The 16,581-nt window shown below is 46.2% G+C and overlaps 1 protein-coding gene across 1 annotated transcript; it reads right to left on the reverse strand.

The window, feature by feature from the left end:
* Positions 1 to 1,912: 1,912 nt before the first annotated feature.
* LOC109760119 (protein MIZU-KUSSEI 1) lies at positions 1,913 to 3,763 on the reverse strand. The gene has a single exon (XM_020318958.4). It carries the CDS (start codon positions 3,130 to 3,132, stop codon positions 2,227 to 2,229), a length of 906 nt encoding a protein of 301 aa, XP_020174547.1. The 5' UTR covers positions 3,133 to 3,763; the 3' UTR covers positions 1,913 to 2,226.
* Positions 3,764 to 16,581: the final 12,818 nt, after the last annotated feature.

Genomic DNA, 16,581 nt, shown 5'->3' on the forward strand with positions numbered 1-16,581 from the left:
TGACCGGTGACGGCGAGCGACACACACCGGCCGGCGGCATAAAAACTTGAGATGGATGGATGGATCGATCGATCCTGTTGGGGTCCCTGCGTGCAAAGCAACCAGATGGTAGTATGAGTGAGCCTCCGTTGATTGCTTTTTCTCTCCCTATCTAGGAGTATCGTTTTCTATCTTCTGCTGCTGCTGCTGGGCTGCGTGGATCCGTTGGCACTGTCGCCGGCTGGCGCATAGGGATCCCGGAATTCTGCAGGTGCAGCCATGCACTGTGCGAGTGATGTGCGACGGTACCGGGCGAGTGATGGGCGGCTTCTGCCATGCAGCTAGCGCAGTGCTGTGCTGCCTCGGGATGGCAAACAAAATGCGACTAGGCAGTAGCGATAGGCACTAGCACGTAGGTATAGAGGCTAGGCATGCATCCATGTCGAGTGCCCCTCGCCGCAGGGACCACGGCCCGTGTCGTCTTTGTGTCACAAGCGACCACCAGCTTCGACCACTCCACATGCCATCCAAGGACCGATGTACATGGTTTGCCTTTGTTTGTTGATCCATGGTTTCTCAAGCATTGGTGCCTAAGCTTTGGTCGTGTGTCCCGTTATTCTCTCTTTTTTTAAATGTAACCACATATATTTCATTCGAAAACGGATTACAAAGAGTACACACAATGTGACCACATGGAGCATACATAATGTCACCACATGAGACGTCGTAGATGTCTTGCAATATTGCAGCAAAGACTCCACAAGAAGTAAAGCCAGAATTTCACCCCAGCAGAATTTTGTGCCACGCCAAAACTCCATCCACCATCGTCTTCTGCAGTCGCTGAGGCAACATTGAAGAAAGAGGGGAGTTGCCGTCATACCTAAATCTAAAAGAGCACATTTGCATACAAGGATGCTCGATCACCGCAAGCGACGAGACCGAGTCTTTGTGTCTTTGAGTTTTTAACCTTGTTTTTTTTCGAAATGATTTTGAGCATGCATGAGCAGGGTTTTTTTTTGAGCGAATGCATGAGCAGGTGATTGGTAATCGAATGGACAGGACGCACAGTAAACAAACGGGACGGCAAAAGAGAGTAAAGGAAAAGGCTGAATGCTAGAGCGAGGGCGGCCCACCGCAAAGTGGTAAAATTTGAGTCTTTTGAGAAGGGTGGAGAAAACTTGTTGCTACGTACGTACCTGGCTTTTTTTTGCATAGACGTAGTACTCCCTCCGTAAACTAATATAAGAGTGTTTAGATCATTATTTTAGTGATCTAAATGTTTTTATATTAGTTTACAGAGGGAGTACGTCCACAAACGTGACGTGTTTTCACATTCTGCACTTCTGACTGCCGACCAATGGATAAGGACTTCTACAGTTATAATATGCAAATTTGAATTAATGCCTCATTGGTTCACATGATTCTAAAAACTCAAAATATAAAAAAGACAAGCATGAAACGTACTGGTTCACTTTTTTCGAAAAGGATCCAAATCTATTCAAAAGATTCACCATAAATACAAGAGACCCCAATACATGATAATTTTTTTTACATGAAGACCATGGACCATCGAATGACTATTACCGCCGCGGATGAATCGTCGATGCGCCACACCTTTACCCAAGTTGGCTTGACCTTGTCAATGAACCAGTCGGAAAGTGTTCATGCACGTGTCCCTAAGGACCAGCATCCTAAAAATGCAGTCGGCACTATTGAACCCTTGAGTCGATTTCAGGGTCTGAATGTCATGTCCACTTGAATCTTATAAGATTTTGGTTTTCTTGATTGCATTAAGAAAAACCAAATAAATTTTATGAAACATATAAGAGTTACCAAAGGATTCAAGTCCGTCGAAGTTCCTAACAAGATATTTGAATCAAAGAGGCCCTAAGATATTACTGTATCATATAACAAAATGAAGGCCAAAACTACATGAAGCCCGAATGATAATACTATTTTATTGACGATACAATGACAACATGCATGATACTACTGGTAGAGCTACTACCACTCCAGTTCATTGTCCGGAGTCCATCCAAACTATTCATCTCAATCTACAGAATCATTACATCCAACACTAGCAAATGGCTAAGCAACAAAACGTAGTATTTGGTTCACAACCACTTTACGCTTCCAACGAGCGTAAACGCCCCCTGAAGGCTAACCCGTTTCCACCAACCGAATGCACAAAACCGAAAGAAACGCTAGTTGACCAACGACCATCCACCGTGCCGGGCCGCCGGCCGATCAGACTCTGAGGAGGTAGACGCTGAGCTCGGGCCCGCCATTGATGCCGGAGCCGGAGCTGCTGCTGTCGGGGTTCATCATGTAGAAGGCCTCCGAGTCGCGGGACCCCACCACCCGCTCGAACCGGGCGCGCATGTACATCACGTCGCCCTCGCCGCCGCCGCAGCTGGCCGCGGGGATCACCCCGGCGCCCATCGACACCGGCTCCAGCGCGCGGAGCACGCGCCAGTCCGCGCCGCCGCACTCGCGCCGCACCGCGTACCCGCAGCTCTTCCCGTTCACGTACGCGCGCCACACCGTCTCCTCCACCAGCTTCCTCCCGCCCCCGTCGCCGCCTCCGGTGGCGGCGGCCTTGGCGCGCTCGCACTCGAGGGCGATGCGCACCAGGCCGGACGCCATCTCGCGCACCAGGGCCCCCGTGGGCGCGGCCAGCTCCAGCAGCAGCGCCGGGCACGCGCGCGGGTCCGTCTGGAACGCCAGGTGCACGTGGCCGCGCCGGTGGCCGTAGAGCGTGCCGGTGAGCCGCGCGCCGAGCCCCACCTGCCGCCGCCGCCCCGACACGGCCGCCGACAGCGCCGACCGCAGCCGCGCCACCGCCGTCCGCACCTTCCTCCTCTGCTGCGACTGCTGCTTCGGCTGCTTCTCCTCCTGCGGCGCCGGCTTCTTGGGAGGGGACACGAAGTCCTCGGAGTGGAAGGAGGGGCAGGCGGACGAGAAGGCCATGGCGCGCTCGTCCTCCTCCTCCTCCTCCTCGGCCTCCGAGCCTTTCACATACCCCTCGTCCCCGCTGGCCGCGCCGGCGCCACGGCTGCCGCTCTTGCCGAGGACTGGCCACCTGAAGTGCCTCCTCGAGGACGACATCGGGTCGTGCCCGTGCGGGCCCTTCGCCGCCGCGATGGCTCTCATGGCGACCTCGAGCTCAGAGCAAGCAAGGCAATGGCTTCGCTCTGCTTCACTCGCTACGGCGGCAGGCAGAGAGTGTTGTATCCAGTCAGTAGTGGTCTATTGCTTTGTCTGTGAAGGTAGCTAGCGCTGGTGGTTTTGTACTGGGCGGGGTGGTGAGCAGTGAGCGGAGCAGAGCCCCCACCAAAAGCAGAAGAGAGAGAGGGGGGAGGAAGGAGAGAGAGCTTCTTGTTCTTGGAATGGACTGGAGCTCTGATCCCGGGCTTGTTTTCTTGCGAGGAAATGGTGGACAGGGACGCAGGCCGTGGCAGGCGGGAGAAATCGACGGCAGGTGAGATAATGGACGGCTGAGAAGAGATGAAGAGAGTGGCTGCCGTTAAGAAAAAAAGCAGAGCGGAGAGCAGTGAGAGTGACATTGCAGGAGAGGTTTGTTGGCCTCGGAGTGGGTGCTTGGTTTGGTATGTGGGGTTAATTTTAGTGGCTGATGAGGCTCAAATGTAGTGTAAGCTTCAAGCTAGTATTGTCATTTTAGTTTGAAGATTACAAGTTGTCTGCTCTTTCGTGAAAGGTTAGAGCAAACAGGTGAGAAAAAGTTTACTGCTTAAGATTGATTAAGAGCAGACAGGTGAGAAAAAGTTTACTTACTTAAGATTGTTTAAGTATGGTGGAGGACTTTTTCTTTATGATAGAAGTTACTGTTTTTTCAATCATCTACGTCACATGATACCTGTCGTCAAATTCTTTTATTCAAGCATATTTTTCCCAAAGCAATGTGTTCACGCATCAGGCCTAAACAAAATGGAATGAGCAATATCGATAGTCCTTGTGCTACTGTAGCTCAAGTCGGAGATGGACAATATCGAGAAATTTCAACCACTGTGGCATCTAGAAAAGCCAGTGGAGGAGCAATCCTTATTGAACCAACATGATGACATATTGTTGCGTACAATGGAGATTAGCGATCGCAACGAGCATACCAGCGTGGTCGATGCCTCGATATAGACACACATTCATGTCTGTATCTTTCGACTTAGGGTGTCGACCTTGCTCACGGAGTTTCAGAACAAGGGAATATATATTTTTAAACGAGGCAAAAGACTTAGTCATTTTTATTGATTAAGAGGGAGTGAGAATTGCCCGGTTAATTAATAAAAAACCAACTAAACCGATACAACCTGGCCACCGACATGAAAACCAGATCGACCATACACTAAGTACGGCGTGTTGATTGGCAATATGATTCACGTAAACAAGTACTCGGCCCCCCTATCTTGACGTGAATTCTGAAAAAAGGAAACAGGCCCATGTAAAAGCCCATTAGTGAGTCGTTTTAATGTCCTTGGGAAAGCTAGATTAGCGTGCGCGTGCGGGTTAGCGCTACGCCGCCGCCGTCCTGTACTCCCGTGCCCTTGCCGCCTGCTCGCCTCTGCTCTCCCTAATCCCTATCGATCTGATTCACATGGCGACGCATGCGGCTGATTCACTGGCTAATTCTTCATGTTCAGCCAACGAACTAGCCAAGGTTAATACATCACACCATCTGCTAATCTCTCCCAATTCTCATCTTCCAACGTTATACATCATATTTTGTTGCATCACAATCGTTAGAAATCATGTGCATGCCAACGACGACCAGCCGATCTCAACTTCGAGTATTTGACCTAACAGCAGAGGGAACGAAGGGCTGGATTTTATTCTCTAGGTATTTTCCCTAACACACAAACAAAATTTCACAATACAACCAATGATGATTTTTAATTCAAACCTATATAAAAGCAAGCTAAAAGCCAATCGTTTTGTTATACAATGACAGTTCTTGTTTGTACATTTTAAATTTCCTTATGACATTTTTTATAGCCCGGTATTTCAAGTCAGATTTCGGAGTAGTTTGACTATCAACCTCATTATTGACCTATTTAGCTATAGCTAGACATTGCCTCCGGCATATACAAACTGTGTGTCTAGGGAAAGTGAAATATGAATGATATTTGTATACAAAACTATTGGGTAGTTTTGTGATGCAATTTTTTTTTGCTTCACCATCGTCGTTTGGCCCCCTCTATGTCTAAATCCTGGCTCCGCCCCTGATGAAAACAAGCCACGACGACACATGTCAACAGTTGGCCACACGCACGAACAACTGACAGCTTCGACTTTGACGACGAGCATCACCAGGGAAAAATGCAGGACTTGTGCCGACCGTGCCCACCGTAAACGACCACTGAGCGCCTGCCATCGTCACCACCTGGACTCGCTCCATCACAGCTCCGACTTCAAAGCAACCTGGCAACTCACAAAAGAGCACCTCGGACACGCCGGGAAGATCCAACTACCAAAGCCCAAGCCACGACCCAAGGTCTTCTCGACGCCATCATCGTTGCTAAATAGAAATCAGCGCCCCGAAACGGCCGCCTCAACAAACAATGCGGCGAATATGCCGCCATCCACTGCGGCAAAGATGCCGCCATCCATCGGTCTCCAGTTGTAGCCGGCTCCGAGACGATGCCCCCCAAGGAGGAAGGAGATGCGAAGACGCCTTCATCGCCCAATCTCACAGACTTGAGGTTTCCCTCCGAAGCCAAGGTCACGAGGAGGAGGGAGGGGCAACACACAACAGCGATGCTTCCAAGAAAGAGCGCGACGCCCGCGGGCATCCCGACACTGTATCCAGCAAAGGCTGGAGATAGGATTTCTCCCGATGAAGCTCGACCACCAACTGCCCGAACCAGCCAACCACCAACCGCCGCCCACCAAACCTTGCAGAGCACCAAGGGGAGCACCTCCCTCCAGTGCCCGCCCCCGTTGAGGCCGTCCTACGTGACCACAGGCCAGCAGCCCGAGTGCTGCCAGAACCTGGGCGCGCCCACTGTCTGACTCCGATCTGGTCACAGGATCCCACGACCCTCCACGTCCAGGCACTCACCGCCCCATGCCCAAAGCCGCCACCACAAAATCTGAGGCCGCCGCCCCGGCAACCGCATACCTCCATCGCGCGGCCGACGCACATCACCAAGCCGAGCCGAAGCGCTGGCACTTCATCCATGACCCGCCAGAACGAGCGCCCGGGCCGAATCCGCGCAAGTCGCCCCGCCACGCGACATCCACGCGGAAGACCACGGCCCCCAGCTAGGGCAGTCTCCCGACAGGGCCAGAACCGGCCGGAGTTGGCTAGATCTGGCAAGTCGCCACATCAGACGACGAGCACCCGCAAAAGCTTGCACAGGAGGAAAAGGGGGCTGCCACCCCGCCAAAACCTGCCGGTGGAGAGCCACCAAGCGACGCGAAGGAGACTCGTCGGCGCCGGCGACACCACGCTGCGCAGAAGCCGTGGAAGGACCGAGCCTCACCTACCACGAGAGCGCACCACAGGGCGAGGAAACGCCCCGCCGCTGCCGTTTGCCGCCCGGGCTTAGCCCGCCGGCATCCTCCGGCGATGGCGAGGGAGGAGGAAGCAGGGGAGGGGGGCGGCGGCGGCTGCGGCTAGGGTTCCGCCCGAGCCGCCGCCAGGAGCGACGCGGGCATGGGGGAGTTAGAACAAGGGAATATGAATAATATAGTGTTTGCCACCAACGGATCTACGTAGCCACCCCGAGATAACAACCAACCCGTAGTCTAGAAAAAACAGTAGGGTTGTGAAAATTCCAAGCCCCATAGAAATACAGACAAAAGTGCTACTAAAACTAGATTGGGTCCACTTTAATTTGAGACAACACCACTATCATTCTAGAACGATAGCACCGTGAGACGAAAAGCTAACCAAAACTTAGTACATATGGTTGAGAGACGGGAATCCCCTCTCATCCATTGCGCGGTGCCGAAGCAATTGTGGAGACGAAGAGGAGGGGGAATTTATTTGGACGCCGGCTGGGGGTTTCTCTTTCATTGGCAAAAGGTACATGTTGATGAGAAAACAACAAAAGTTTATCAATAATTGCATAAGCAACCTGATAAATGTAGACATTTTTTCCTTGATAAAGGGTGTTTTTATTATGTCAGAATGTAGCATCAAGCGAATACAAAACATAATGAGTAACACCTGGCCTCTGCATAACTAAGATGCATACAGCCAAATCCAAAAGTCTGACAAAAACCATGAAATAAAAACCGACATATTGACAACAATAGAGTCCTATACACCGATACTATGCCTATGTTGATGATGCTGGTGGATCGATCCGGAGGTTATGCTGCCACCCATGTTGAAAATTAAAAACCTTTTTAGCCACCTGCTCCAACCGCAATAAATGTAGACATGCCCCAACGAAATAAAGAACGTACTCCATCATGACAAATTTTCTTTCTGGCGAGGGCTCCATCGTCGTGGCTTTAGTCGTGAGTGCACTTTCTCTTTTGTTGGATCGAATTGAGTCAGCAGTACTCTGTTCTCACGGTGAATGGACATATGGCCGAAAACTACTTTAGAACCTAAGCATCTTTCTCAGTGCTAGTGAAATGATTCAACCAGAACCAGCGATAAAGCATATCTTCCTTAAAATACGTACGCACATGGACAAGCAGCTGCTTTACCTAACTGTACCGGCCTGATTGAAGGATCTTTCGTAACGAAGCTCATTTCGCAGTAAGCTATGCTCGCAACTCAGCAAGAGTTTAAAGGTCACGAAACAGAGTGCGGTGGTGGCGGCGGATGGCTCAAGAGCCCGGTCCATGAAACTCGTTTATCATATTTCGCTGCGTTGGCTTTTGGCCATGGGTTTAGAGCATCTTCAGCAGGCGCACAAATTCGTTTTTTGGGTGCCGAACAGCTCCAACAGATGCTGTAATTGCGCGCGCTATAAAATCATCGGCACACGCAGCATATTTTGGGCTCCGGATTGCGCGCGCTTCACAATTATACCGTGTGCTTTTTTGGACGCGCGTTTTTAGGCGTCTGCTAAAGCAACGTTGGTCCCGGCGCATTAAAAGTGCTACAGTGGCACGCTATAACTTTTATTGGATGCGAAATTATTATGCGGCTGTTGGAGATGCTCTTAGTCAAGAGCCGAGTGCAACAGTCCATACTCAACTTGACTGTAATAAGTTGTGGCATGCCAAAAATATGTGGTCAATTAATTGGTCGTCACAAGTGTGGCAAGATTTAACAATAAATATATGCATATGCTAAATGGGACATGCTGCTAAGAAAGTGTGTTTTGTGTCACAACTATGGCAGTGAAACACCACAAGCAGCTGCCACACTTACGAGAGTTTGACAATGTGTGGCCACCAAACATGTCTTAGTTCGAGACACAACCATGATGAAAAAGTTATAACAAAATTTCATGTTTTTTGTCTATATTTATCAGCTTAATGCTCATTTAAAACTAATACGAGCTCTCCTAAACCTTGAAATTATTGTACCGGAGCATTTGAAACCTCTTGCAGGTTTACGGAGGACAAAACCGACGTAACATTCCAACAAACAAGACAAGAAAAGATACATACATGTTTGTGTGGCGGAGTATGCACATTTAAGTTCTGGTCAACCTATTCATGCGAAGAAAAAAAAGCACGCAAAATTTCCTTTCAGATTCCCTCGAAAGAATGGTGCCAAAAGCTAATTACATGGTTAACCGACCAAATTTACCGCTATTTTCCGTTCGGTCCATCTAAAAAATTGTAACCCATCACTGTTTGTCTTCCCTACTCCCGTGCCGCGTCGTCGCTTCTACTTCCATGTCGGTAATTCCGTCCAGCATGTAAATTGATGATGCCATCCAATGCATGGCTGAGGTGGTGGAGGCGGTGGTCAGAGATCCATGGAGCTTGATGAAGAGGTGGCAGACGACTTACTCTATAAAGCCATGGTACACAACCTCACTAAGGCCTCCTTTAATTTACATAAATTTTATTGGAATCCTATTGGACAAGACTTTTGTAGGGAAATTTCCTTCAGGGGTTTGGTTCCTATCATTCATATTTCAAAGGAAAAGAAATATGAACTCATACCCAATGACATCTCTTTTCCTATTCCTATGCTCTACTTATTCATAAGTTTTGGGATACATGACATCTCACATACTATAGCTTTTCTATTCCTATGATATACCTATCCGATGAACCAAAGGAGGCCTAATATTGTGTTGCAACTACTCACCATGGCACCCCTTAATCTATTGTTGACTCAACAATAACAACATAACATTATAAATTATGGAACTATGTATTGTAAATACTCATGCATGCACAAACCATATAATTTTGATACAATGTAAGTAGCGCGTGTGCACCTATACCTAACTATGTATCCACCCCATAACAAGAAATGAGCATCACCAACAAATGAGACCGGAAGAAGGGACTCGAGAACATACTAGCATCTGAAAATATAAATTAGTTACATTTGAACTTGATAGTATTTTACTAAAAAGCATCTGACAAGTTATTTGCCAGATTCTCACACTCTAAAACACCCCATCAAGTTCCATAGAAAATAGAGGATATTATGGAATAATATCATATATCAACACACAATGCATGGAAAGTTCAAACTATTTTTTGGAGTAACATGACAAATTTGTTTGCTTGGGTTCATGGCCAAATCCATATGATTTTCACAAGCATCCCAAGCAAAAAAAGTTTTGAAAAAATAAAACTGCAAACCAGCTTAGGACATTGTATTCGGAATGACAAATATTAGAACAATATGACAATTTTGTACCATAATATATAAAATAGTACTTAGATTTTTAACGTTGCTAGCCATAACTAAAAATACTAGTTAAATATATTATACGAAGGATGTATCAACAAAAACAACACACAATAACAACAAACTAAGTTTTCACGAAGTAAAAATGATCAATATAAATAGATAAATTTTACGGTAGATCATCCTACTGCGTGGTGCGTAGTATTAATCCAATCCAATGGTTGATGTAAAGGGCATTTTAGTCAATCTCATTTAGTTAGAATTTCCTTTTTCATTTCAAGCGATCGAACTGGTCACAACGTCTTCCCGCCCGCGGTCGTCACGCACGTCAACAGTCTTGTCGATCATTCACTCACCGCATCATCACACCGCTTGGCTGCTTCTCAATCCCTCATCCCAACCATCGACAATTGCTCGCCCCTGCCGTCGCTCGTCCCCGTACAGCAGTGTACGCATTGGTGCTCATGCCTGTTCGCCGCCGGCTGCGCTGCTCCTCACCACGGCCATTCGCTAGCTGCACCTATTTGCAGCTAGCCCAACCACCCACACGAGCGAGCTCATGCTCCCATGGCTGGCTCTGCTCTATTTCTGGCACAGGTAGGCTGAACCAATCTAGGCATCCGACCATCATTTTTTCCGCATGGTAGCAGCCGACGCATGTAGGGTATCTAATCAACCTTCATCTCCAACAAGGTGTTACTATGGTTGTACAAAGAGGATAGAGAGGAGACAATTTTACACAAATTAACATGCTATTCAATAGTAATTTCTTTATCCCATTATTATAGCACACATGATTATTTAAGGGTTCCCATTATTTAACTATGGGATGTCAAGAACGAGTCATCAACTCAATGGGTCCCACTAGTATCCAATATACCTAAGGGAGTGATCCCCACTACTTGTAATTATCCTAACATGCATGCTTCGACATCAAAATTGTTGTAGCTGTTAGATTTATTAGCTTGATCCACTAGCATACGTCTGATGTAAACATGTGAATCATCTACCATGCAACATGCATTAGTGCATTCTAAATGGGGTTTCAATCACATTGGTTCCACAAACATGCATAAGAAAAAGACCCACCAATACATGCAACCATGCATTGGAAAAAAAACCACTTCAACATGCAAACATGAAGTAAAAATTACATTCTACCATGATACATATTTTAGAGATATACAATAAACAAACACAAATAAACCATATGTATTTTCAGTTTTACTTCTCATATTTTCACTTCAAGTGTTCATGTTCCATACAATCAATTCACATTCAAATGTGTTGCAAAACATTCTGCAACAACGTGCAAGGATCATCTAGTTAAGCCTTCAACATCAATTTGAGCCAACTCTTCTATCTTGGTATTCGAGAGACAATCATATCTTTCCACGGAAAAGGTTCCACCTTCTCTCTCACTATTTTCTCGTCCATGCCATTTTCTTTTGCTGATGTGGACACTCATAGTAATGGTTGATTGTTGGAGATGCCCATTGTGTAGAGTGCCTAGATTGAGTGCCACACCCCAACACACACTAATGGAGGCAACACTCAGGCAGCGCCCGCATCATGTCGTTTAGCAGGTTTATACATCTCATGAACTTGGTTCTTGTTCAAATGCTTTCAACTCCTTAACTTATGAGTTCATTCGAAACCTGCCATATTTGGCTACAACTCATCAAACACTTGTGTGTTGGGGACACCTCATTCACCGGTGGTTTCCCAGGGGAAATTTTGAACACAAGCACCCTCATGCTTCTCAACTTACATTCCAATCAGGTCTATGGTGCATTGCCAGCCTAGCTCGGAAGTTTGGATTACCATTTATATTTGGGGCACTAAAACCTCATCGGGAGACTTGAAGTGATCTCTCGTCTCCACAACTTGGAATCTATTCACGTCGAGAACATCATGTTTACTGGGACCATTCTGAGAGCCTATAAAAAATTATGTCATATAGGAATTGATGCCTTGTGGCCCTTGCCGGGGTTAAAACGGTCGTGTTTCTAATATGCGGAATTTTTATGGACAATGACGGTGAAGAAAAGGGAAAGCGTACCATATGTTGAAGATTTCATTTATCACTATTCGATATGAGAAATGGGGATGCCATGAGCTGAAACGTTTTATTGCTGGTTTTCTAAGGAAAAAAGTAAGCTCTAAATAGACTAGCCTTTCACTGGAAAAATCTTATTGATGTTGATCCGTAGACAAAGTTGTCCACATTATATGGTTTGATATTATATAAAGAGTAATTTGTGTATGTGCGCCGCAGCGAGGCGCATCCTTGATTGACTCTTCGTGGGCTTCATTGCTTTGGCTCGAAATGACAGCTTTTAAAATCTCAAACTTTGGTACGTTGATCAGTAAGCATAGACCAGAGTGAGGCACACAACAATATTTGGAGGGAAAGATACCTCAAATAGGGATACCTACACCGAATCAGTGTGATTCTAACGAGGGTACGGCACCGTATAATCAGCGTGGTTAACAAATAGAAGTGAACAATTGTAGTTTGAAGCACAACCCATAGACAGAACTAAATTTACAACTTTGATGCTATTATGCATGTTTTGTTAAATGAAAATGGAAACAGAGAACTATCGTGTGCATGGATCCATGATGGTCAGCATATAGATCAACCCACGAACCAACGAGATGCCCCCCGAGAGCACACGGCCGTCTCTGCTTCCTCAACACTACCACATGCCACCTCGCGTTGGAAATATCAATCGACGATTCCGGCGCTGCCTACACCTGAATCATTGAATACATTCTCCCCGGAGTTCCGGTAGCATGGATGGTCGAATGGGTTGAGAATAGTTTGAAGTGAAAAGTGATAGGGGAATGTGATCAGTGGTGGAACTTGATGAAGATTAATGAGGGGAATGTGATCAGTGGTGGAACTTGATGAAGATTAATGAGGGGAATTGAGTGTTGAGGGGCGAGGAAGATAAGTTATGCAAGGACTCTGAGAAATCTTTAATATTCAAGCCCCTTTGGCCCCATGAAGCTCCGTCACTCTATGTGATCATTGTCGTTATTGTCATCGTTGTTGTTGTGGTTGCTGCCTTCATTTCATTCACACCGGTTCCGTTGGGGCATGCAGTGTGCGCTTTTGATTTTGAACGGGTGAAGGCGAAAGAGGCCAAGATCCAGACGAAATTAAAGGCGAAGGCAAGGCGGCAGGAGAAGCAGATGGGGCAGAGAAAGAAAGACGAAGGGAAGGAGGCAGCCGAAGAAGAAAACGAGCAGATGGTCAGTCGATCAGGGCAGAGCGTGGGGACGGACGGGCCGAGGGGAGGCCGTTGTTTCCTTGCCGTGCCTCGGGATCGGCGCCCATGAGGGTCCAGACACGGACACAAAGCCAGCGAGAGCTCCAGCAGCTTTGACCAGGGAGGGGACGACCGGCATTGGCAATTTAGCAGGCAGGCCGGGTCCGGGTGACGACGCGACACCGCCGTGCACAGCACTACAGCAGCCTCGCCTCCCGCTCGTCGTAGCTGAGTACCTAGCTACGCTCTGGGGTGCAGTGGCGCTACGGTTGCCAGCATGGGGAGAGACACAGGACGCAGCTACCTCTGCCGACCACCCTCCCTCCCCTGCCAATCTGAATTCTGTCTCGTGGCTGCATTCCATTTATCGGGCTTCAGTTACATGAAGAGGTGATCGATTTTACTCCTAAATCCCATGGATGGTTCCTACTACACGCTGATGTTGATCTCGAGCTATCACCGGCTGTTAGCTGCTGGCCGGGGAGAGAAGACACGATACGGTGCACCACAGTTGCTGCACTGTGCGTAGCAAAACGAAGGAGGGATCACACAAGGCGGTCAGGGTTTAGAATCCACTGATAACAGAGCAGCTCACGCTTATTACAAATTGGCTGGTGCCCCTTGCTGTTTACGATGTACAAGTGCTGGAGTGCAGGGGACGTGGTGTTTCCGCTAGGCACCCGGATGAACAGTAGAATGTACTACCATGGAAAGTAAAATCATAAATTCCGAAAAATAAAATGTGGCACAAATTGTTAAATGTTTCAACTGCATGCAAAGTACCATGGACAGCTGATTTTGTTAGCATTTTGGACAACTGATTTTGTTTTTTCTAGTGATCTGCGCCGAAAAAAAACAATACTCTGAAAATGCTATTTTCCTAAGCATTTTGGAGAACTGATTTATTCTCCTAGTGATCTATTCCAAAAAAAAAAAACTCTGAGAATGCTATTTTTTGACATCTGAATTTGTATTTTCTGCCCAACTTTCGTGAATGCCACTTCATCATGAAACTTCACCCGAAGGTGAAACATTCAATATTGTTTATCACAAAAAATCATAATTTTTTAAACTTTTTAAACACTATTTAGTTTACTGTTCATCCAGGGTGCATTTGCACCCCGGAGCAGAAGGACACTTTCAGAAGTGCAGTCCATGTATATCTTCTCCTGCTACCATTATCAGCTTGTACTATAAACCCTTCCCTAGGGCATGTTTGAAACAACCTAAATGCTATAGAAGATGTCAGTTCTAAGTCGTTTCGGCATGAACACCCTCGGGTACATCGGATCCTACGCGGAAATCTCAAAGCGATTGCTCCCAGCACCCTCCCTAGGGAACAATTGAGAACGAATGAACGGTTCACTACTCCGCACTCCCCTCCCCCCCCCACCCAGCGAACGGCGTGATTTTTCTGTGTGTCTTTTTTCACTTTTCTAATATTCCACAAGTGGCTATCTGCAGCATTGCAAATTCTGTTTTTTAGTCTTTTTGCAGATGGCAACCATGTCAAGTATAGCATGGCAAATTATGCGTTTTTAAGTTTTACGCATTGCCAATAGCTATAGCATGGCAACTCTTGTGTATTTAGACTTTTCACACATGGCAACTATATGTGTTATACCATGGCAACTTTATTTTCTTTCGAAAACATGACATGACAACCTTTCACACTACACCATGGCAATTCTCTAGCTGCAACATGACAAATCTCTATCTTGTAGCATGCCAATTCTCTATACTGTAGCATGGCAAATTTTATCTCGTAGCATGGCAATTCTTTATATTGTAGCATGACAAATCTCTATCTTGTAGCATGGCAAATTTTATCTCGTAGCATGGCAATTCTTTATATTGTAGCATGACAAATCTCTATCTTGTAGCATGGCAATTCCCTATTTTCACTGTACCATGACAATCTTTTTTCTGATAGCATGCCAATTACTGATAGGTAGCACGAAATTTCTTCTGGGCTGCAGCATTGCAATCCTTACACTCATCACAACATGGCAATTTTCCCGCTCATAACATTGCCATAGCATGGAAATTTCTATCTGATAGCATGGAGAGGGGTTGATGGCGGCGTTCGCTGGGAGCGGTTTTCTGAGGAACGAATATGTTCCCTCGCGAGAGCCACCCAGAGCAAACTTATTCACTCGGGTTACCCTCCCAGGGAAACATGAGCTATCTATTAGTGTCCTTCAGACAAAAGATTTTCATAGGAATAGAGCTTTGTAGAAAAACATTTCCTATGGTGTCATTCCGATCGTAGGAATGGCATAGAGAATTCCTATAGAAATCTATTCTTCCATCTATTTTTTGGAAAATTATGAACGTTATCTCAAATCTCATGTTTTTACACCCCTTGAGAAGTTCAATGCAACATGTCTTAATCTCTACTCTTTTCTCTTTTCAATTGATGATTTTCGGCAAAATTCATGTGGACTCTATCCAAACGACTATGTTGTATAATAGTTATGTTTAATATTCCTAAAGGGTTCCACAAAACATGTCATCCAATTCCTACACTTTTTTCATGTGCCTTTCCTGTCCCATATTCCAAACATGCGCTTGAGGTTTCCAAAGAGAAAATACAAGGTGAACATGAGTGCGCGTTCACCCACATGAATAGTAAATTCATAAAAAATACTAGAGAAAAAAAAATTCTGAAATTTCACGGTATGAAACTTATTAGATCATTCTACTCACGTGTGAAGTTTCATGATGTATTGATACCCATAGTATTCTTAGTGAAGAAAATACAAATGCGACCATACTATTCATTAAACAGTGTTTTTTGATATAGCTTCGATTTTGTCATTTTTGCCCAGATTACCACGTATGTGATTTCTTCGTGAAACTTCATATGCGAGTATACCGGTTGATTATGTATATTACAAAAATAAATTCAGATTTTTTTGATTTTTCTAGCATTTTTTCGAATTTACTATTCATAAAGCGTGCGTGCGCACCTATGTTCATCAAATCCGCGTCCGACTTAAAGACCCTACTTTACAAACAAAGAAAAAGAAGCACCAACACAATGTTGATGCCAGGTCAGTATTTTAGAGATGGGTATTCAAGAAAATTACAAAGCAAATAGAATGCTTACAGTAGAAGTTCATTTACCCCCAAAACTCTATCGGAAATCCAAACGATCTCCTTTTAACACCCCCCCCCCCCCCCCCAAAAAAAACCCAAATCCAGCCACGGCATGCTGCCGACCTGGTTTCCAAGCTGAAGACCATTGTCATGTCGTTTTTGATTGTGTTAACCGCTGCATGAGATTTTTCCTTGTTTGCACACGAGCACGTTCTGCATCAAGCACATTACACATGACACGTCACCGGAGGAGCCTCGTAGGGAGCGTGATACACAAAACACACTCGCGAGGTCTTTTGGAGACCAGAAACCTCACATGCCCGGGAGGGACCCATCAGGGAGTGCGGCGGCTATAGGCTGCCCTAGGTCGACTTGATCGCTCCTATGGCCCCTGGATCATTGTCGTCGAACAAAAAAACAACA

This window comes from Aegilops tauschii, chromosome 1, assembly GCF_002575655.3.
Source record: "Aegilops tauschii subsp. strangulata cultivar AL8/78 chromosome 1, Aet v6.0, whole genome shotgun sequence".
Lineage (NCBI taxonomy): Eukaryota > Viridiplantae > Streptophyta > Magnoliopsida > Poales > Poaceae > Aegilops > Aegilops tauschii.

Coding starts and splice junctions, on each gene's coding strand:
- LOC109760119 (XM_020318958.4), bottom strand. CDS start 3,132: ATGAGAGCCATCGCGGCGGCGAAGGGCCCGCACGGGCACGACCCGATG.